At 34.4% G+C, this 23,572-nt stretch overlaps 1 protein-coding gene and 1 long non-coding RNA gene across 11 annotated transcripts in view; both read left to right on the top strand.

Moving 5' to 3' along the window:
• EMB1967 (Forkhead-associated (FHA) domain-containing protein) overlaps positions 1–23,572 on the top strand; it is a 215,118-nt gene that overhangs the window by 120,407 nt on the left and 71,139 nt on the right. For all 10 annotated transcript variants that reach the window (XR_016361349.1, XR_016361343.1, XR_016361331.1 and 7 more), the window contains one exon: positions 3,516–3,602. Coding sequence is in view for 5 of the 10 variants with exons in the window: in XM_089816172.1 (XP_089672298.1) it covers positions 3,516–3,602 (87 nt within the window). In the remaining 5 variants the exon portion in view is untranslated. The remainder of the gene's footprint in view (positions 1–3,515; positions 3,603–23,572) is intronic.
• On the top strand, positions 21,384–22,396 carry LOC149576048 (uncharacterized). The gene is made up of 2 exons (XR_016361355.1): positions 21,384–21,754; positions 21,896–22,396. It is a non-coding gene; the product is annotated as an uncharacterized LOC149576048 (long non-coding RNA).

Genomic DNA, 23,572 nt, shown 5'->3' with positions numbered 1-23,572 from the left:
AGATATGGTGGCTTGTAAATATGGTTAAGGGCCCATTGGTTAAGGACCATGAGTGCACCTCATCATGATGGTTAAGGACCACATGAGACCAAGGAGGATAAGGACTTGATCTTGGGCCTAGGGTCGAGGGTCAAGGGAACCCTATTGCAGCTCCTTTACTATCTCTGCCTTGATCAATTGTTGAAGTGAATCAATTATAATAGATGAGAGGTTGATACACCATCGAATGATGATGGTTAAGGGCCACATGAGGCCACTAGGGACAAGGTCTTGCTCTTGGGCCTAGGCTAGAGGATATTGGGGCACCTCATCATGTCTCTCAATAGAACCCTCATTATGGTTGAACTCCTACGAAATCATTGAGATTTGTGATGTAGATCTATATATATTTCCCAACCTTGGAATTGGATACTTTTTCATGAGTTATATCTATTTTATTATCTAATTTGGTTATAGGTTTCCAAAGAAGTTTTATTTCATTATATTCTTGAGTGAGGATTATATCTCTAAATTAATTTTTCTATTTGCTTCATTTTGATTTGTAAGTTCAGAGCTAAGGATAAGGTGGTCCAAGAGAGGGACATTGCATCTCCTTAGGTATGTGACATTCTTTTGACAATGAAATTTGGCTTCAATGTCAATTTGTTTCACAATTTCCTGCTTTGTCATTGATAGTAATGTCTCAAGGAAATGATCTTGACTATACGATGCCTCTCATGTTCCAATGCTTTTCCTTGGTACAATACTCCCCCTTATTCATCTTCTCCGCCTTTGACATCATTGGCTAATGCATCCACCAAGGTGTAAGATAATGCAATTAAGAGCCCTCATTTCTATAAGCCTACAATTATAAGTCTGTACTCTCATTTTGTCTTTGTTTGGTATTATAAATTCTGACGACAATCTCATTGTGTCCATAGCAAATTAAACTTATCGTTGAATGCCCTCCTGAGTGAATCCTAAGAGGCTATGGATGGAACACCTAGTTTTGTGAAGTAGTTGATGGTTGTATCTCGTAGCCTTGTTGGATCTCATAGCTAATAGTCCTTGTCATCCTGACCATTTGTTATGGAGATAGTCTTGCATGTCTTCCATTGCCTCGTAGGGTTTTCTAACCCCTTCCCCATGAACATTGATCTGCATTTGGACTTGTTGGAGTCACCATCTTTCTCGCTTACTCCATTCTGTGTTGGATTTGGATGATCTGATTGCTACGTTCTAGTGATCCAACTACGTTCTAGTGCTTTCCTTGCACTCTTGGACACACGTGTTCTCTACACGTCTACGTCTAGAGTCCCCAATGCATTGGGTACTTACAAGCTCTGACTTGTTCTTGTACTCCCTTTGTTTGAGGGTCTTTGATCATGATCCTGCAATTCTAGGTCCCATTGAGATGGAAAGATTCACAATGTGGCAGAGTATGCTCGTCTATTCAATATTTTCCTCTTCATACTCCTCGATTGGTGTCATTAGTACAGACAATTGTCTTGCTTGGTCCTTAATGTATGTTTCGTTAGGGAGCAGTAAATTTATGGCAATTTCTCTAATCCTTAGAGATTGCTTTATCACTTGGTCTTGATCAACTTGTGGTCTCTTCTTGCCTTTGTTGGGATCCAAGGGCATAATTACACAATTCTAACGTAATGTCTTTTAAGACAATGATGCCAAATGTTTATGGATATACTTGGTGAGTTATATAAATGAAATAATAATAGAGATGGTAGTGTGTAATGGATACATGAGTAAATTATATCTTTATTTGGTCATGAATTTGTTAGAGAAAAGAAGACCAAAGATGGCTGACCAAGGATTAATCTCATCCTACTATACAATACTCCCTCCCTTGGTGGTATATAACATACTTAAAGGGCCTAGTGGTCGCCAAGAGGAATACAATCGTCAAGCAATGACCACTTAGAACCTAAGTCTCAAGGTTCGGATTCAAGTTCAAGTTCGACAACATTAAAATTTGTATGAAGATTAGTAAGGGTAAGAAATTAAAAAAAAATTGACATTAAATTTGCCTTATATAAATGTGTTAAATTTAAAATAAAACAATATTATATTAGAGGCAATATATTTGTGAACTTTAATTTAAATATCTAGTTTTTAGTATGTTAAATATTTATCTATACATAATTTGAAAGTCTAAATTGAATATTTTAAAATATGGCAATTTAATTCATTATATAGCTATTAATATAATGACAGTTGAAATGTTATGATTATACATTATTAAAGATTTATATAATACATAATTACTTTCGCTAGATGAAAAAACCTTCATAAATAAAGTAGATAAAATATTAGCTAAATGTTAATATTTAATAGCAATTTTAGTACAAATAATAATTATTTTTGACATTGTCCAACTCAACAGGTATCATTAGTGCTTGCTTGGACGGTGTTGCTGCCGTTGAGCCATGGACAACACTCTGCTTTAGTGGCTGCTTAATTTCAATCACACAAAAACCTGAAACATGACTAGGAAACTATTCACACTCCAAACCTGTTGTTACAGTTCATATAAAAATGAATTAAAAGAACACTTCCTTTGTAATCAAAACTCTTCACTCTTGCTAATTCTATTCTACTACAAATGCACAATGTTTTTAGATGAAAAACAAATTGAAAATGTGGAAAACACTTTCTGAATGCCCCAAAAAATGCTTTTCGGAATTATATTGTAATGAAAAACAAATACAACTTTTTTCTGTACAGATCCAAAGGAGGTTTTTAGTGAAAATTACAAAAAAGTTTGTAAGTTTGCCAAAATTCGAATCACATGCTTGAAATTTGGCAAATCCTGTGACACCCAGGAGCGACAACAAACTGAATACAAACAATTAATATATTGACGGATAACCAGTATTATCTAACATAACAATAGGTGTTGTATGCTAACTACAAATAAATCCTTCTTGGAGAAGCCTTGACATAAAACATGTATATTGTGGTTATTGTAGATATATGTTATACTTTTCTTGCATTTGATTTTCTCAGATTTGCTGAAGTCATTGAGTGCATTGCCCATAGCAAGCACACTACATGGAGTTTAATAGATATAGTTGGAGGAGGCTTCAAACAACATATTGAATGCGTTGCACATCTTTACTGCATTTTTAAAATATTGTATTGCATTCTTGGGGCTAATCTTCTCCATGAATTCTGTAAGCAACTTAAATTGGAACTTGAAAGCAACCTGAAATTCTACATTGTACACTATGGACCTTAGCATCCAATTTATCTGTTTAGTTATAACATCTTGTAATCCATTAAATGTCTATTCTAATTCTACTGCATTATTTTAGTTTTAGAACTTATCAATATGATTGCAGTGAAGCAATGATAATTTTTGACCTGTAGCACCTTTACTAAATGTAATTATTTTTTCTAATTCTGAAGAATTATCTTTTGTGCCCGGTGATTTTAGAATCTGAAACTGCTTTCTGATATTATTTCCATTAAATTTGGTTCTTAATATATCTCTTAGGTGACTTATTTGTATGATGCAGGTGACAATAGGAAGGGTTACACAGGAGAACCTTGTGGATATTGATTTGGGCAAGGAAGGTCGTGCTAATAAAGTATCTCGTCGGCAGGTGAGTTATAGCCATGCTTTGAAGTTCCCTAAGTATTATTTTTTGTATGTATCAGGCAACCTTCAGTGATGACAAAATGTTCACCTGATTCCATTTCAAATGCATAATGATCCTTTTTGATATGTATCTAATGTTTCTTGCATTATTTAAAATGGATGTAATGAATACATCTATATACAATATGAGATCTGTGCTGGCGGAATGACTTTCTTTCATATTATCCTTAAACAGTATCTCATATTGGCTACTATGTTTATGGATTAGGGTTTACTGCGTTAGGTTGACCCTTGCTTGTTTTGTTTACCATTCTTTTGTACTCGTTCTGTGTTGTTTTTAATAATCTAGGGCCTCTCTAGCATATCATTTCCTATTTAATGTCTGGTTTTAATCATTGGATCCCATAGACTTAATATGGTCATCTGTGTAACCGATTGAAAAAAAAAAGGTTATTTGTGTAGGAACTATGCCTTAGTTCTTCGTTTTCTCCATTGGGCAGCCTTTTCTTGCATGGTTATCTCCAAAGTTAAACATTCTATCTATTTGCAAAATTTCTTTTGCTTGGGAGGAAATTGATGAAGAGGGTTCTTTTTGAAGGAGAATCTTATTATTAAAACATTACTATTGGATTGGTTTTGTGCAATTGTATATGACAAGATGTCACTGGATTAAAATTAAGATACCATAGTAGATAATCGACAACATAAATGCGCAGGGGAAACAATTACAATGCTTTGACATGGGAAACAGTCAAATGGTGCTTCTATCTTCATAGCTGACATCTTCTCAACCTGTACAGTAGGATGGAGGCAATTGAACAATCATTAATCAGTGAAAAAGCTAGGGACCAACTTGTTGAGGTGATTAAAAAGACCAAGCAGCACATGACTGCAAGAAGGGCAGATAATCCAATAGGATTTTCTTTTACTGAAGCTCCCTTTAGATGCAAGAAATGAGACACTGCAGCTACACTGAGTCTGGAAGTGAAGCTAACCCATGGTGGGAGCCATAAAAATTCGTGAAGTTAGATATCCAAATATCCAGTTGTACCTGACCACTAAACTCTAATGAAGCTAGATAATAACCATTTCTAGAAGATATGCTTGTTTTCCACTGTACCTTTATCTTTGAAATGTTCATACTTTCTGTAATTCTTATATGTATGGAAGTTTAATATGCCCCTCATCTAACAGCAGAAATACTAGTACCTTTTATTTCTATTCATCTTCATAAATAGAAGAAATGTTTTTACCATATAGTTTGTTTGCAATTTTAGTGCTGTTATTTATGGTGTTCAATATTCATTGTTCATAGTGCCCTATCACTTCCCAGCAGCCTTCTGAAGAGCCCTCAGTTATACTAGGGTGGGGGTGAATCAGTTTGGATTTTTGTGTGCTAAAACACACAAATCTAACAAAGTAACAATAGAGTTTCTGCCTCTCACATGCATCAGTTTTTTTAGAAGATGAAACTTTCTAAAACCTGAACAAAAATCTTTAAATCCAAAGAGTAGAAAGCACTTATTCACATTCCTAAATCAATTAGAGATTGCCCAAAACATTCTCCATCACAAAGTCCAAGTATAGGAGGGTTTTTGTTCACTGGAAGTTCAAAAACAAGTGTTTTAAAAAATGAAGTAATTTCCCAATATAAAATTCCATTGCCTTTTTTCTTTTTAAAATAATAAATAAATAAATTAAACAAGCCTTACGTCTAATTTCCCATTAACCCAAATGGTCTTATTATGCAATTGTCATCACAATGGATGCACATAAGATACATTTTTCTCTTTTAAATAAAAATAAAATCCATTGAATTAGTTTTGAAAATTGATGACAACATGCAATTAAACCAATTTGCACAAACTCTCTTTATTGGTTGTCCACAAACGGGCCAATAAGGTTTTCTAGACGTTACCAATATTGGTAGATGGGATTTAAATTGGTAAGCACATAAGAATCACACTCAGTAAGGTATGATGGGTAAGGTTCAATGATAATTTGGCCAATGTTGTATGTTTAATTAACCATCGTTTGGGAGGGTAAGTTTTGACCTGTCAAGCAGGCGAAGTTGATACCCAATACTTGCAAACACTAAACACACATGAAGGGTACTTGTATACATCTATATTACACTGGAGCTGGGGTATGTTGGGACGATGAGATGAGTTTCTGGGATGGAGACCTGTCAAGTAGGCGAAATTGATACCCAGTACTTGCAAACACTAAAAACACATGAAGGGTACCTGTATACATCTATATTACATTGGAGCTGGGGTATGTTGGGGCGATGAGATGAGTTTCTGGGATGGGGGGACAATAGGCCTCAATTTCAGAACGATGGGGGGATGACCTGAGAACGACGGTGAGGGGACACTTGAGCAGGGAGGGGCATTGTATGCTATACATATAGAGCTTGAAATGCTAGTTTTGAAATGATGTTTCATTACAATACCAAATTGAAATACTTGAACATAGCAAAATTGTAACACAAACTAGAACCTTTGGACATTAAATATAGTAACATAGTACATACCCAATATTGACATTAAAAAACCAAAATTCAAATAGAAAATCAAGTATCCATCCCAATTGTGGCATGGTTGCAGAATGATGGAGGTGGGGGTACTCAAGTATTTCAAGTACCCAGTGCGGGGATGTCTAGAGGACGGGTACTTCGAGGTTTCGAGGGGGGTGCGAGTCCTCGGGTTTCATTGGTATATATATATATATATACATATATATATATATATATATATATATAAACTATTTAAAAATGGCAAATTTAACGAAATTTGCGAAAAATGCAATAAAGAACAATTCCTTCGCTGCTCTTGTTCCCTCGAAAAACTTGGCTTTTTAGTGAAAGACAACACTTGCAAATGGCAGAAAGAATATTGGAAAATCGATGATGTTGGCCTCACATCGCCTATGTTAATGTTTAGATTAGTTAAACATAAATTACAAAGATTAAATTATGAATCTTGTAAATATTTATGTTATTATTATTTGTGTCTAGATATTAAAATGTAATCATGCATATATATATATATGTATGTATATGCAGATTTAACTTGCAAATATCTTTTAATAAAGTGAATAAAGACTGTCAACCTTGTTAACATTATGATAGTGGTTTAATGCAAGTCGACGGCATTAACAAAGGATATCGGGGTGATATTAAGTCACGCCTGATAGACGTGATTCAAGCATGAGTCATGCCTATCGGTCGTGACTCACTGGTTGCCCTCCTACATACATATATCCTTACCTCCGCTGATCTTCAGAACACACAACGAACACAAAAATCATCTAAGTCTTCAAGTGGATATTTTGCAGATCAGCGGATACATCTAAAACATCTCTGTTTTACATACTCATCATCCAGTATTATATTCTACCTTTATCTTGAGAATTTTATTCTAAGTAATATAAGTCATACAGTCTAATACATTAACATGGTATTAGAGAAGGTTTAAAGAAGTGATCCTGATATCAGACTTTAATCAAATATTATTTAAAATAAAAATGGTGAATAGTATGAAGCTGGAAGACAGATTAGAAGGTGATTCAGATTTTGCACGCTGGAAATTACGATTGAAACTCATACTAAAAGAACATGGCCTAAATAAGTTTATTGAAAATTCTGATCCACCATCCAAAGGAATTGATGAACTGGAAAAATGGGAGAGTGACAACAATAAAGCTATGAAACTTATTGTGGACGGTGTTAAAACTCATCTTCATTCTGTAATCTCAGAACTAGACATTGTACATGAGATGTACAATGCTCTTGGAATTATGTTTGAGATAAATAATGCTGCTTGGATCATTACATTAAAGGACAAAATGTCAAATATTAAAATGAATAAAGGAAAGAAAATTTCCTCTTTATGAGAATAATTGATCTTCGAAATCAACTCTCTTCCATAGGATACATTTGTGATGGAAAGGAGTTAACAATGATGGCTCTAAAGGCCTTCCATCATCATGGGATACCTTTAGACAAGGGGTATGCTCCTGGTCAAAACTACCTAAATTTGAAAGACTTGAAGTTGACTGTATACAAGAAGAGTGTATGCAAGTAGCTTGAGGCCAAAATGTTTCCTCCTCAAAAGAAGAGTTACAAGTTCTCTCCACTCAAGTAAATAAGAAGAAAAGAAAATTCAAAGGAAAGAGAAAGCTACCTGACTTCTCGAAAATGCAATGTTTTGGATGTGATAAAATTGAACATCCGGCATCCAAATGTCCTGATAGAATTGAACCAAAAGCTTCATTTACAACCACTCAAAACTCAAATGGAAATTCTGAACATAATGCTTTCTATTCAGCTCTCTCCAGTGAAGTATCAACTAGATCAAGTACTTAGGTAATTGATAGCGGAGCCTCTCAACATATTATAGGTTTTAAAGAACAGTTAGATTGTATCAAGGAAGACTATGTTGATGAAGTAACCATTGGAGATGATACAAGCTATCCTGTAATGGGAATAGGAACTTGTACTATTTATCTAAAATTAGGGAAAACAATTGAACTTACTAAGGTACTATATGTACCTAGTATAAAAAGAAACTTGCTTTCTATTTCTGCTCTTGAAGATGAAGGATTAAGAGTTACATTTATGGAAGGAAAGGTCTTAGCTTTGCCTAAGAATTCTAACATAAAAAATGCATACAAGTTTGGCTCTAGACATGGATGTCTTTATTAGATTAACTCTCTCACTCATTTAGCTCTAATTCATGATTCTTTGAAAGAAAATGAAATTTGGCATAGGGGACTAGGTCATCTTCATTTTTGAGGATTACATTCTCTAGGAAAAATGGTAACGGGTCTACCTAAACTTAATCCATACCATGAAGGAACCTGTAAAGGTTGTGCTCTGGGGAAGAATATTAAAACTACATTTCAAAATAGTCAAATCGAATCCAAAGAAGTTCTAGAACTTATTCACTTAGACTTATGTGGTCATCTGTCTGTTCCTTTTCTAGGAGGTGCTCTATACTATATCATATTTGTGGATGATTTCACTAGGAAGACTTGGATCTATTTTCTTAAAAGTAAATAATCTGAAGAAATCTTGACAAAATTTAAAGAGTTTAAAGCCCTTGTAGAAAACCTTTCTGGAAAGAAAATAAAAGTCTTAAGAACAGACAATGGTAGAGAGTACATTTCTAATACCTTTCTAAATTATTGTAAAACTGTTGGGATCAAGAGGGAGTGTTCTGTTCCTTATAATCCTCAACAGAATGGAATAATTGAGAGAAAGAATAGATCAATAGTTCATTCTGCTAAAGCAATGCTTCATGATCAAAATCTTGAAACTTTTCTTTTTGGAGAAGCCTCAAATACTGCTGTTTTCCTTCAAAATAGATGTCGTCACTCTCATCTTGAATTCAAGATCCCTGAAGAGGCATTTACTAGGAATAAACTTGATCTTAAATACTTGAGAATTTTTTGGTTGCCTTGTCTATTTACATATTCCTAAAGAGAAGAGAACCAAACTAGAGCCCTCAGGAAAGAAATGAATCTTTGTAGATTATAGTGAAACTTCCAAAGCTTATCGTATCTATATCCCTAGACAAAGAAATATTGAACTAAGTCGAGATGTAATATTTGATGAATTTTTGGCCTTCAAAAGATCTAAAGATGAAAATGAATCAAATTCAGAAGAAACCCTAGAAGAAACTCTACAAGAACAAAATTCTGATAATGAGAGGGAGTTTCTAATGGAGGAAAATAAATCAATTGAACGCATGGACATTACTCACACTTCTGAGGAAAAGAAAAGACCACTATGGGCCAGAAAGCTAATTAAAGAAAACAATTCCATTCCCTCATATTTCATTAGGGAAAGAAAACGTCCTAACATATACTCAAGTTACATTGCATTAATGAGTAAAATCTCCAAATTTGAACCTATAAAACATCAACATTGGAGAGATGCCATGACAAAAGAATATAACTCCATACATAAAAATGATGTTTGGGATATTGTTCCTAGACCCAAAAATAAATCAGTTGTCTCCTCAAAATGGCTATTTAAAATTAAACATGCTGTAGATGGAAGTATTGACAAGTACAAAGCAAGGTTTGTAGCAAGACGATTTTCTCAAAGGGAAGGAATAGACTATGAGGAAACTTTTGCTCCAGTAGCCAGATATACTTCAGTTAGAACTGTCTTAGCCATTGCTGCATCCAAGGGATGGAAAATTCGTCAAATGGATGTAAAGACTGCATTTTTGAATGGTGTTATAGAAGAGGAAGTTTATCTTGAACAACCAAAAGGATTTGAAGTACACAATAAACAATCTCATGTATGCAAATTAAAAAAGGCTTTATATCGATTGAAACAAGCTCCCCAAGCTTGGTATGAACTGATAGATCATCATCTAACTAAACTTGATTTTTCTAAAAACATTACAGATCCAAATTTATATTACAAAGTAATACAGGGGGATATGTTAATTATGGTTCTATATGTTGATGATCTTTTGATTACAGGAGAAGATCATCTAATTGAAAAATGCAAACAAGATCTCATATCTGAATTTGAAATGAAAGACATAGGAATGCTGCACTACTTCTTGGGACTAGAAGTATGACAACATTCAAAAGGAATCTTCTTAAATCAAGGGAAGTATTTACTTTGGACCTTCTCAATATATTTAGCATGTTGGACAGCAAGGCAATGAAAACTCCTATGGAAACAAAGCTCCAGAAACTAAAAGAAGCAACTGAAGATTCTGAAAGTGTTGATCCTACTCTGTATTGACAGATAATTGGTTCTTTAATGTATTTGGTAAACATAAGACTTGACATCTATTATGCTGTAAACGTTCTCAGTCAATTCATGTGCAAACCTAAACAAACTCATTTAGTCACAGCAAAACACATTCTCAGGTATCTCAGTGGTACAATTGGATATGGTCTCAAATACACTAAAACTAAACTAAATCTAAGAGGATATACATATTCAGATTGGGTAGGAAATTCAAAAAATCATAAGAGCACTTTAGGATGTTGTTTTACCTTGGGTTCAACAATGATATCTTGGTTTAGTCGGAAGCAGTCTTCAGTAGCACAGAGTTCTACAGAACTCGAGTACATAGTTGCATGTATGGGGGCAAGAGAAGCTATATGGTTGAGGAAACTTCTATTTGGATTATTTATGAAGCCACTTCCACCTACTACTACTTATTGTGCTAACCAAAGCTGCATCAAGCTATCTCTTAATCCAGTGTTTCATAATAGATCAAAACACATCGAGATACCATACCACTATGTTTGAGACATGGTTGAGAAGGATGTAATCAAGTTGGAATATATTAGTATAGAGGATCAAATTGCAGACCCTCTTACCAAACCACTTGCTAAGACAAAAGTGGAGCATTTTCATAAAGAACTTGGTATGATTGTAAGATCTGAGGAAATGTCTAAGCGAAATTGATTATTGTACATTTTATATATTATAATTTTAGAAAACCTGTGTTAATCATTGAGAAGTGACGACTTTAAAATGATTTCACTTGTATTAAGAGAAGTTGTTGTAAAGTGACTTCCTTACAATAACTTGTAGCATGATTCATTTTGTGAAATTGTTTCATGTAAAGGCTTTATCTTATAAATAAAAAATTAGTTGTTTCATATCATTAATTTGTTATCTACAAGTTGCTTGTATAGATATATTTTCGGTACTTGGTGAATATCTTGCCTTGATATTCTGATAGGCCAATACCACACTGAGTACTTGATGATCATCATTCAATTGATGTTTCTGATAGGCCAACTGTCATCTTATATAATGTCAAATATAAGTTGATTTCGTTGATGAATCAACCCTTATCTGACGTTAAGAAGTCTTTTGATCAAAGACTTCTTCTGTATATTTTTTTACTAATCTAAGAGGGAGTATTAATGTTTAGATTAGTTAAAAATAAATTATAAAGATCAAATAATGAATCTTGTAAATATTTATGTTATTATTATTTGTGTTTAGATATTAAAATATAATCATGCACACACACACACACACACACACACACACACACACACACACACATATGCAGATTTAACTTGCAAATATCTTTTAATAAAGTGAATAAAGACCGTCAACCTTGTTAACATTATGATAGCGGCGTAATACAAGTCGATGACATTAACAAAGGATATCGGTGTGATATTAAGTCACGCCTGATAGACATGACTCAAGCATGATTCATGCCTATCGGTCGTGACTCACTGGTTGCCCTCCTGCATACATATATCCTTACCTCTGCTGATCATCAGAACACATAACGAACATAGAAATCATCTAAGTCTTCAAGTGGATATTTTGCAGATCAGCGGATACATCTGAAACATCTCTGTTTTACATAATCATCATCCAGTATTATATTCTACCTTTATCTTGAGAATTTTATTCTTAGTAATATAAGTCATACAGTCTGATACATTAACAGCCTACAAATCGAATCGAAGCACCATCCACATCTGAAAAAAATAGAAGAACAATATTGCACTGTAGCAATAGCTTTCAGATCTTGACTAAACTCCATGAATGTAGGGACAAGGAGATAACTAAAGCACTCAAAGCAAAAAAACAAGCAACACAACAACTCCTAGATTCTAGGAACAAGCAATGGCCCTAAGAAGAAAGAAAACATACAAATCTCCCCGAAAAATCCCATGGACTCAAGAAACAAGCAATGAAGGATGATGGACTATATGCAATAAGAAGAAGACCAAGCGGCCAAGCCCTAATCAATTAAAGAAGAATGACTTGGAACATGAAGCCGTGACCCTAAAGAGCATAGAGCATATTCATAACAACAACAATCCCCTTGCTATGAAAAAGGATCTGGCAAAAGATGTCATCAAGTGACCAGAAATATTCTTCTCCAAAACAAAGTGTGCAATCATTGAATAGGAAAAACACGAAAGTTTTCAAAAAACACTCCAAGAGGTACCGCCTCAAACTAACGTAAACCATTCCTCACAAATAACCCTTAGAAATAAGGAATTCAAAAGCATATATTTAACCTTAGCATATTACCTCCCAAGATCATCTCTGAAGCTAACAAAATCTTAATAGGAAAGAACATTAGATGCCTTAAGCGGCAGGAAACCATCAATAACGAAAACATCCAATTTCATAAGCCTAACGTACCAATGCCAAAATACCAAAAGTTAGATCTCCCAGTAGAATCCCTCATGCTCCACCTAGGGTGAAAAGAAGCTATTCAAAAAATCCTCTGAGTAACATCGGTCACCAACCATTAATCAATAAGAGAACCCCTCTAAATTATCAACAACTCATCAGCACATAAAAACCCCTATAATCAGCAACACTCTCATTGAAAATCAATGGATGGAGTGCCAAGAACTAGGGTTGTATGCTTACTGGAACGACCCAAAATCCAAAAGCACCAATATTGTGAACTAGTTAAAGGACTTCTGCAGGAAACAAGTATCTCTACCATGTCAACTAGACTGTTATACAAAGTTGCCAGAAACTCCTCTGTCCTTCCTTGGGTGCACGTATCCCTTATCCAATTTGGAAACGTATTTGATATTGCCTAGATACACATTGGTTGACACCTACAGTGGATGTGGTAATTAATTGCATTAGCTTGTATTTATTGATTATCTATTAAAGTTGTATTTTTATAATAATATTTTATAATAATAATGATATTAAGAGATATTACCAAAAGAGTTGAGTTGGAAAGTTTCGTGAGCTAAGTTCTTTTGGGAAACTTTCTCAGTTTCCTGAAGATAAGTTCTTTTAGAAACTTTTGTCTAGAAGGCATTATAAATATGAGCTCATTTCATTGGAAAAACCACGCTTGGTTAATTTTTTTGTTTTTGTTGTTTGTGTGGCTTTTCCCGAGTTCTGATATTTTGTGGCCCTTGCTGAAGTATAAGGGTTGAGTCTAAGATTCTGAGAAGTTCTTGGCAATTGTGCTGAAGTATACAATTGGCAAACATCTCCTACTAAATTTGTTGTAGCTAAGGAGAATCATCAAAATCCCCAAAATCCCCATTTGTTGTCCCCTTTTGTCCCCAAAATCGGCAAAAATATTGTCGTCCCAGGAACTCATCCTGTTGTCCCTTGCTGTCCCCATCCTGGAAACTCGAGGGAACATAGGTTCCAGGTATGCATTTGATCCTTCCTTTGCTTCTTTCATAGTTCATTTTTATTTTTTTATTGTTCTAAAATTTTATCAAGAAGAAGTTTTGAAATATCTTTTATATTTTTCTTATAGATTGCAAGAATGAGTAATAAGAGTTCGGTTGGGGGAGGGGTTGGGATCCCAAAGATTTAAAATGGATAAAAATTATCCTTTGTGTAAGTATACAACAAGGATTGAGCAATGTGTTGGAGGGGGAGGGTATATATGGAAATGCAATTTTTTTCAAACTCAATATAGAAGCTCATATTACCGAGTTACACACATTTCATAGGTCCAACAGGTCAAGTGATTAGCATGTGTGAGGGGCCTCCAAAAGGAGGTAGAAAGGGGTTGCCGACTTCTCAGATAGTAGGCATGTTAAAAGAACAACAAGAGGCTGATAGGTTAGTGTCAAAGGGGAAAATAGATAGAACAAAGAAAAAACCACCAACACCACCCTCTCAAACAACCACTAGACAACATCCCTTCCTACCTACCCCTTCTACGGATGAAGAAGAAATAGAAACATCCTCATCTCGCAACAGAGGTCCATTGGATAAGGTATTTCAAAGTGAATTCAGAGAAATTGTTGACATAAAGGTTGGGCGTTGCCTCTTTACAAATGGTGTTCCATTCAATCTAGTGAAATCACCATATTGGAGTGAGATGGTGCAAGGAATAAATAAAGCACCTCCTAGTTATTGAGGCCTTGGATATGAAAAGTTGAGAACCACCATATTGCATAGTGAGAGAAAGAATGTAGACACCCTCCTTAAACCAATTAGAGATTCTTGGATCCAAACATGGTTTAGTATTATCTTTGATGGATGGAAAGATTGCAAAAATCGTCCATTAATAAATGTGATTGCTGTCTCCCCGAAGGGGTCAATGTTTTTGAGGGCGGTTGGTTGGGAAGGATAGGTAAAGGATGCAAATTTTATTGACCGACTTCTCATTGAATCCATAGAGTCCGTGGGAGTTGACAATGTTGTCCAAGTAATAACAAACAATGCTAAAGTTTGCTGGGCTGCAAGTGCTTTGGTAGAAGCACTTTATGATCATATCTTTTGGATACCATGCATCGTGCACTCCTTGAACTTGGTGATGAAAGCAGTTGGCACCTAAATTGAATGGATGAAAAAAGTGTATGAGGAGGGTGAGTAGATCCAAATGTTTGTGACAAATTAGAATATGTCACAAGCGATTTTCAAAAACTTCTCTAGCTTGGAATAATTGAAGGTAACTTTATTTAGTTTCATTTATCATTTTGTGTCATACTTTACGTAATTGAATAATTTTTTTTTTGTGTTGTTTACATATTTGAAATCTGTTATTAACTTCGAATTTATAACGAACATGGTAATAGGTTGCTGAAACAAGGCTTGCTTCACACACAATCCTCCTTAGATGACTTGTGAGGGTGAGACAAGCATTGTGCCCAATGGTTATTAACAACCAATGGGATGGATGGAAGCAAGCTGTACAGAAAGGGTTAAAAATGTTAAAAGGATTTGATCTTGAGTGATGATTTTTGGAATAGGGTGGAATATGTATTAGAATTCACCGAGCCCATCATGTATATGCTTTGGTTTTCCGACACTAATGAGCCTTGTTTGGGGGAGATATATGATGCCATGGACTCCTGTTATTGTATAGCATCAGTAGAAGTAATGATGCTCGTCTAATATATACAAATCTGTATTTAGGTTCTCAGATAAATGTTTATTATTGTTATATTTGTGTGTGTGTGTGTGTGTGTGTGTGTGTGTGTGTGTTTAGATTAACATACATGTAATAAAATTATTGGTAGACAAACTGTATTATATCAGCAGTCTTTATATGTATCGGCAATGTTGCATCAACACAATTTATATCGGCAATATTGGATTATATATTACCGATGATGTTGTGTATATTACACTAACTAATGTTTGTTAGTCATGCCACCGTAGAGGCATGGCTCTTCATGGCCAAAGGCGACGTAGAGTCATGACTCTACGGGGGGTCATGATCCTTCACCGTTATATATATGGATAGGTAGATCGCTAAGGACAACAATCTATACAAGGCATTATAAGTCCCAATGATCTGCACTATCATCACTCCTCTGCACTCTTTGCTGAAAGACATATCATATTCACTCTACAGTTTAGGTTATTAGTAGACACCATTGAAGATCATTGTCATATCAACAATCATAGAATAGTCACCATTTGAGAATCAAATCGATTTTGCACTCATACAAGTAAGAGTATTTATCCATATTTATTGTAATAGTTTTATCTATTAGAGATCTATAAAACTAACATGGTATTAGATCCATTCTTATAAGAAAAGCTATTACTCAAAAGTAAAGTCTAAAGTCTCAGATTTTCAAAAGCTAAATTATATTATTAAATCAAAATGGTCAATCATGTGAGACTAGAAGATGGGCTTGAGGGTGCATCTAATTTCTCATCATGGAAAATTAGAGTGATGATAATATTAAGGGAAATGGAATTAGAGGAATATATTGAAACAAACAAATCCATGCTTGAAAATGAACCAGAGAAAGTGACATGGAAAAGACATAATAATAAAGCAATGAAAATTATAATAGATTTTGTAAAAGATCATATTCTTCTATCCATATCTAGTCTCAAGACTGCATTTGAAATGTTCTCCACTATACGAGATACATTTGAAATCAACAATACTAGTAGATTATTAACCCTAAAACAAGATCTACTATATATAAAGATGAAAGATGGAGAATATATTACTTCCTACTTTCTAAGGATTTCTAAATTAAAGATCAACTTGCAACAATGGAAAATCGAGTTGATGACAAAGAACTCAGCACGATAGTACTAAGAGCTCTTCTTCTATCATGGGAAACATTTATTCAAGGTTTAAGCTCTCGACCCGAACTCCCAAAATTCGATTTATTAAAGAATGAATGCACACAAGAAGAATCGAGATTAGTCTCAAGAGGACTAAGTACAAATCAAGAGGGAGACATTCAAGCACTCCATGTAAAATCAAACAAGAAAAATAAATTCAAACACAACAAAAGGGAATCTAACAAATCATATAAGCAATGTGATTGGTCCAAAGTTAGATGTTTCAAATTTAATAAAATTGGTCACTCCCATAACTTCTGCCCTGAAAAGAAGAGAATTCAAGCTGCCTTAGCAGAAATCAAAGGGGAGGAATTAGAGAAAGAAGAAAGAGAAATTTATGCTTTTTACTTAGCTCTTTCAAGTGAATTAAACTCAAACCACAACACTTGGATCATAGACAGTGGAGCATCTAGGCACATCCTTGGTATTAAAGAGAAATTTGAAACTTTCTCTGAATAATCCTCAGAAGAAGTTACCATTGGAGATAACTCTACTCATCCTATCAAAGGGCTTGGTCCCTGTTCAATTTACCTAAATTTAGGAATTACCCTACAACTCAAAAATGTTTTATATGCACCAGGAATAAAGAGAAACCTAGTCTCTATTTTTGGTCTTGCTGATCAAGGATTCAAAATCACTTTCCAAGAGGACAAAGTTCTATGTTGGCCAAAGAACTCTAATATCTAGAAAGCCATTTCCATCGGATTTAGAGATGGAAGTCTATATAAACTTTGTAATAATCAAAACCTAGCTCTTAGTCATAAAACTTCAAATTCCACCGAAATTTGACATAGGAGGCTAGGTCACCTTCACTATCATGCATTATCATCCATAGGAAAAATTGTAAAAGGTTTACCTAGTCTCAAAACTAATCACTTAAGTATTTGCAAAGGATGTGCTTTAGGCAAAAATACTAAGCAATCATTTCCTAAAAGTGTTCACAAATCAAAATCCATACTTGAATTGATCCACATTGATCTTTGTGGTCTTATGTCTATACCTTCTCTTAACAGGTGCTTTTTTTATGTAATTTTTATTGATGATTACTCTAGAAGAACTTGGATCTATTTTCTAAAACAAAAAGAATCAGCTGAAGTTTTATCAAAATTAAGAGTTCAAAGCCTTAGTTGAAAATCAGTCAGGACAGAAAATAAAAATTCTAAGATCAGACAATGGAGGTGAATTCATTTTTGATATTTTTAAGAACTTTTGCATTGCTATTGGGATTAAGAGGGATTTTTTTGTACCATATAATCCTCAACAAAAAGGAGTTGCTGAATGTAAAAATAGATCAATTGTTCAATCCACCGGAGCAATGATGGACGATCAAAACCTTCATACTTCCTTCTGGGTTGAAGCGTTTAACATTGCAGTCTACATTCAAAACAAATGTCCACATTCACTATTAGAGAACACCACTCCGGAAGAAGTATTTATGGGCATTAAATCTGATCTAAGTCATCTGAGAATATTTGGATGTCCTATTTATATCCACATTTCTAAAGAGAAAAGAACAAAACTAGAACGATCCAGAAATAAGGGGATACTTATTGGATATAGTGAAACAACAGAAGGATATAGGGTCTTCATTCCAGGTCAAAGACACAATTGAGATTAGTAGAGATGTGAAATTTGAAGAAGATATTGCCTTTAATATCTCTAGAAACAGTGATGAATCCATTACTGAATCTATTCCTGCAGTAGATGAAAATCACCAAGCAGAAATTGAGAGGGAGAATGATATTGGACCATCTTCTTCCACTATGTCTAATCATGAAGATTCTGAAAATGTCAACAATAAAAGGAGGCCACTTTGTGCCAGGAAAATGATAGAAGAAAATTAGGTTGAACCTAATGAAGTGATTTGAGAAAGAAAAAGAACGAGAAATCAATCATGTTATGTTCCATTATTAACTAAACTCATAAAAACTGAACCTTCTAATGTTAAAGCACTTTCAAATCAGTCTTGGAAAGAAGCAATGATTGAAGAATATATCTCTATACTAAAAAATGATGTATGGGATGTTGTACCAAGAGCTAAAAGCAAATCAGTTGTTTCTTCCAAATGGCTGTTTAAAATTAAGCATGCATTTGATGGCAGCATTGAAAAGTACAAAGCCAATTTTTTAGCATGAGGTTTCTCGCAGAAAGAAGGCATTGATTATGAATAAACATTTGCACCAGTTGCTAGATATACTTAGGCGGAACCATCTTGGCCAAGCATCCAAGGGATGGAAGGTTCATCAAATGGATGTCAAAACAACATTCCTCAATGGCAAAACTGAAGAAGTAGTTTATACCGAGCAACTAGAAGGATTCAACACTGATGAAAGCAACACTCAAGTTTGTAAATTAAAGAAAGCTCTTTATTGTCTCAAACAGGCTCCCAAAGCGTGGTATGAAAGGATAGACAACTATCGAATGAAGTTAGGATATTCTAAAAATGAAGCTGATCCTAACTTATACTTCAAAATTGATGGTGATGATATGATTATTCTTGTGTTATATGTTGATGATTTGTTAATAACAGGTGAAGAACATCTCATAAAGAAATGCAAACAAGAACTCACAGCAGAGTTTGAAATGAAAGACTTAGGTCTACTTCACTACTTTCTTGGATAAAGTCTGGCAACAGGATAAATACATTCTTCTGAATCAAGGAAAATATATACTCAAAATTTTAACAAAATTTGGAATAATGGAATGTAAACCGGCTGCTACTCCTATGGAAGTAAATCTACACAAGTTGAAGGGTGGTATGATCAAATCAGAACTTACGGATTCTACTTACTACAGGGAGATTATTGGATCTTTAATGTATTTGGTGAATATTCGTCCTGACATATGTTATGCTACTAACACTTTGAGTTAGTTTATGTGTGCACCAAAGAAGATTCATCTACATGCAGCTGAATACATTTTGAGATATCTAAAGGGTACTATTGGAATGAGAATCAAATATGATAAAGTTAGCATCGAACTTCATGGATATTCTGATTCTGATTGGGTAGACAGTTCTATTGAATGTAAGAGTACTTCTAGATGTTGCTTTAGTCTAGGATCTGATATGGTTTCTTGGTTCAGCCGAAAACAATCTTCAATTGCATTAAGTTCTACCGAAGTAGAATAGATTACATCTTCCTTGGGTGCTAGAGAAGCGGTATGGCTATGGAAGTTGTTAGCAGACTTGTTCAAAAGACCTTTGAAGCCCACTATGATTCATTGTGATACTCAAAGTTGCATCAAGCTTTCAACTAGTTTGGTTTTCCACAATCACTCCAAACATATTGAAATTCCTTATCACTACATTCGAGATATGGTGAATTGAGGAATTATTCAGCTTGAGTACATCAGTACTAATGAGCAAACAATTGATATCTTTACTAAGCCTCTTGCTAAAGTGAAATTGAAATACTTCAGAGAAAAACTTGGTATGATTGATTTGTAATATTGAATATTGAATTTAATTTTTCAATTCATGTGAGTTTATGCTTCTATTGTTGTTTAGTCGCATCATATATGTAATGAAAGGTGACGATCTTTCATGGACATATTTATTTAGAAGGTAATTATTTGTAAGGTGATGATTTTGCAAATGATAGGCCTATTATCATGGACATCTCTAGATATTGTTTCGGACAATTAGAGATCATAGATGACGAACCCATTATGTTACCATGGACATTCTAGATATTGTTTCGGACAATTAGAGATCATGGGTAACGAATTTATGATGTTATTATGGACATCTCTAGATATTGTTTCAGACAATTAGAGATCATAGTGTACGTTATGATAGTTTTCATAGCATGGTGATTTTTTTATTATTTGACTAGTCACTATTTCAGAATGTTAAGATCAGATTAAGTGTTCAAATATTCTATTCTGAAATCTAAAGGTGTATTACTTCTCCCTTGCTAAGAGGGAGTGTTAATGTATAGCATTAGTAGAAGTAATGATGCTTGTCTGATATATACAAATCTGTATTTAGGTTCTTAGATAAATGTTTATTATTGTTATTTATGTGTGTGTGTGTGTGTCTGTGTTTAGATTAACATACATGTAATAACATTATTGACAGACAAACTGTATTATATCAGCGGTCTTTATATGTATCAGCAATGTTGTATCAGCACGATTTATATCGGCAGTATTGGATTATATATTACCGATGGCTTTGTGTATATTACACTAACTAATGTTTGTTAGTCATGCCACCATAGAGGCAAAGGCCACATAGAGTCATGACTCTACTGGCCACGAAGAGTCATGCCTCTATGGGGGGTCATGACCCTTCACTGTTATATATATGGATAGGCAGATCGCTGAGGACAGCAATCTATACAAGGCATTATAAGTCCTAGTGATCTGCACTATCATCACTCCTCTGCACTCTTTGCTGAAAGACACATATCATATTCACTCTACAGTTCGGGTTATTAGCAGAAATCATTGAAGATTATTGTCATATCAGCAATCATAGAACAATCACCATTTGAGAATCAAATCGATTATGCACTCATACAAGTAAGAGTATTTATCCATATTTATTGTAATAGTTTTATGTATCAGAGATCTATAAAACTAAAAACTTCATGCTAGAGAGAGTGAAAATGGTATGTTTAAGTTTTTATACAATACTTTATCCTTGTTTATTGAGAGATTTTGATTTTTTAATTTTAATTAACACTACATCAAGTTAACTTACATTAACATAATTTGACATCCTAGGTCATTCGGAGGAGGGATTTGGATCTTGAGGAAACCTTCTATAAACAATTGGAGAAAATTGTTCTACGTCGCTGGAACAAGATGACAACATCTTTACACCTTCTGGCATATGCACTTCCTCCCAAGTATTATAGCAGTGAGATACTTCCTATTCCTAGTAGAGTGACACCATACAGAGATCTTGAGGTTGCTAGTGGGTGATCTTGAGGTGACATCTTATATTAGAAGAGAGTTTGCAGATTGTCGTAGGAAAAAATGTAGACCCTAATGCAATCAATGACCAAAGTAAAATGGAATCCATTGGATGGTGGTACTTACATGGGCAAGGTTACATGTACCTCCAACTTCTTGCCATTAAGATCCTGTCACAAGTAAGTATTTAAGTTTCTTTTTTTTTGTCCTTTTTTTATGGCCACTTAGCTTGTAGAATTAAAACTCTTAAATTTCCTATCGTATTAATATTATTATTTACAATTTCTAATTTAATTGTTTTTATTTGGTTGTCTCTCTAGGTTGCGATCTCTTCTGCTGTTGAGTGAAATTGGAGTAAATACTCCATTATCCACTTAGTGAAGCGTAACCGGTTGGGTTCCAAGAAAGTAGAGGACCTGGTATATATTTGCAACAACTGGTGCCTCCTGTCATACAAGGATCCAAAATACAAGAAGGGGCTAGAGAAGCTGTGGGATGTATTACTCGAGACTACTGACTTAGAGATGATCGTCCAAGATCTAGCTAGAATTGCCTTGCTAGATGTTGAGGAGGACGAGGAGGATGTGACAGCATCTGGGGCTAGTGGAACCAGTTTGCGTTCCAATTGAGGGTGTAGATATAGTTGGGGATGAAGCTTTTGATCCCTCATTTTTTTATGACCCATTTGACCCTTGAAGGGCATTTGCATCTTTGATACTATGAGTCTATGATCATTGATAAACTATTAAACATTTGTCATATATCATTATGTTTCAAACTTTATTGTATGTCAATATGATGAACTAGTTTATGTTTTGAAATTTCATTTTGCAATTTAGTAATTCAATGTTTGATTTTCTTTACTATCATGAACATAAACTAATGAGTGAGTATTTAATGTTTATCTTTGACACTTGACATTGATCAATGATCAAGTAGCATTGATATATTCATACTATGAAATGACTAAATAAGTTAGTTTTACAATTATACATACATACATATATATATATATATACATACATACATACATACATACATACATACATACATACACACACACACACTCACGAACCCACCCACGTACCTAAATGGGATTTTTTTTTTGTTGCTTGAACCCACGAACCCGAACCCTGAACTTGAATCCGTCCCCAGACCCGAATCATTGTAAATTTTTCCAAGTTTCATCAACACTTTGAGTTGGTTAAATGCCCAACGAATTGAGCCCATGCTATGGCTTCAAAAAGAGGCCGTAATTGAATTCAATAGTGAAGGAATTGGTATTTAGAATCTATAACTACTTTTAGAATTAGCTTGAGGAATAATGAGCAGGGTAATTGACAATTTCCAGCCATGCATTTCAGCATGAGACATAATTAAAGGCAGCCGTTGTGATGACCAGAAGCCATGCGAACCATCAAGAGTTTGAGAGTGCTTGGAAAGGGGTCCATTTCATCAATTGACATTGTCAGGGCTTCTAATATCCATGGCCTTGCATTTCTCTTGTTCATTCTAGGCGGCTGCATCATTATGAATTTCTAGCAAGCTGCGTGTGAAAAGTGAGGTTCCAGTATTATATGTTAAATTACTTTAGTGTAGATATTTGCAAATAACTTTCATTGTAATTATTTAAATTCTTAAATCAGAATTCTGAAGTTTATGGAGATGCCGATCAAGTCCTCAAAATGTTTAGTGTGATGCCTTAAACATCACCGTCATCTTTTGAATGGCAATTGTTTGGTTTAAGGCCTATGTCTTTTCTTGTTCAACGATTTTAGACTTTATATATGTTGCTAGTATGTTTTTTATGACAGCATGATGTAATAGTGTTTTTAATTAGGCATGTCAAGTGTTTGATGGAATTACTTGGCACAAGAAAGATCAGATAGTCTCTTAATTATCGATTCGAGTGTGGATGCAGATGCTGGTACAAGAATCCTTTACGAGGATGCATGAAATTATTTGTTGGGTGTATATATATATACATGCCATAGTTG

This window comes from Cupressus sempervirens, chromosome 1 (assembly GCF_028749045.1).
Source record: "Cupressus sempervirens isolate cs-2001-9-10 chromosome 1, ASM2874904v1, whole genome shotgun sequence".
Taxonomy (NCBI): Eukaryota; Viridiplantae; Streptophyta; class Pinopsida; order Cupressales; family Cupressaceae; genus Cupressus; species Cupressus sempervirens.
The sequence above is the reverse complement of the archived record's forward strand: the minus strand, read 5'-3'. Positions and strand labels throughout refer to the sequence as shown.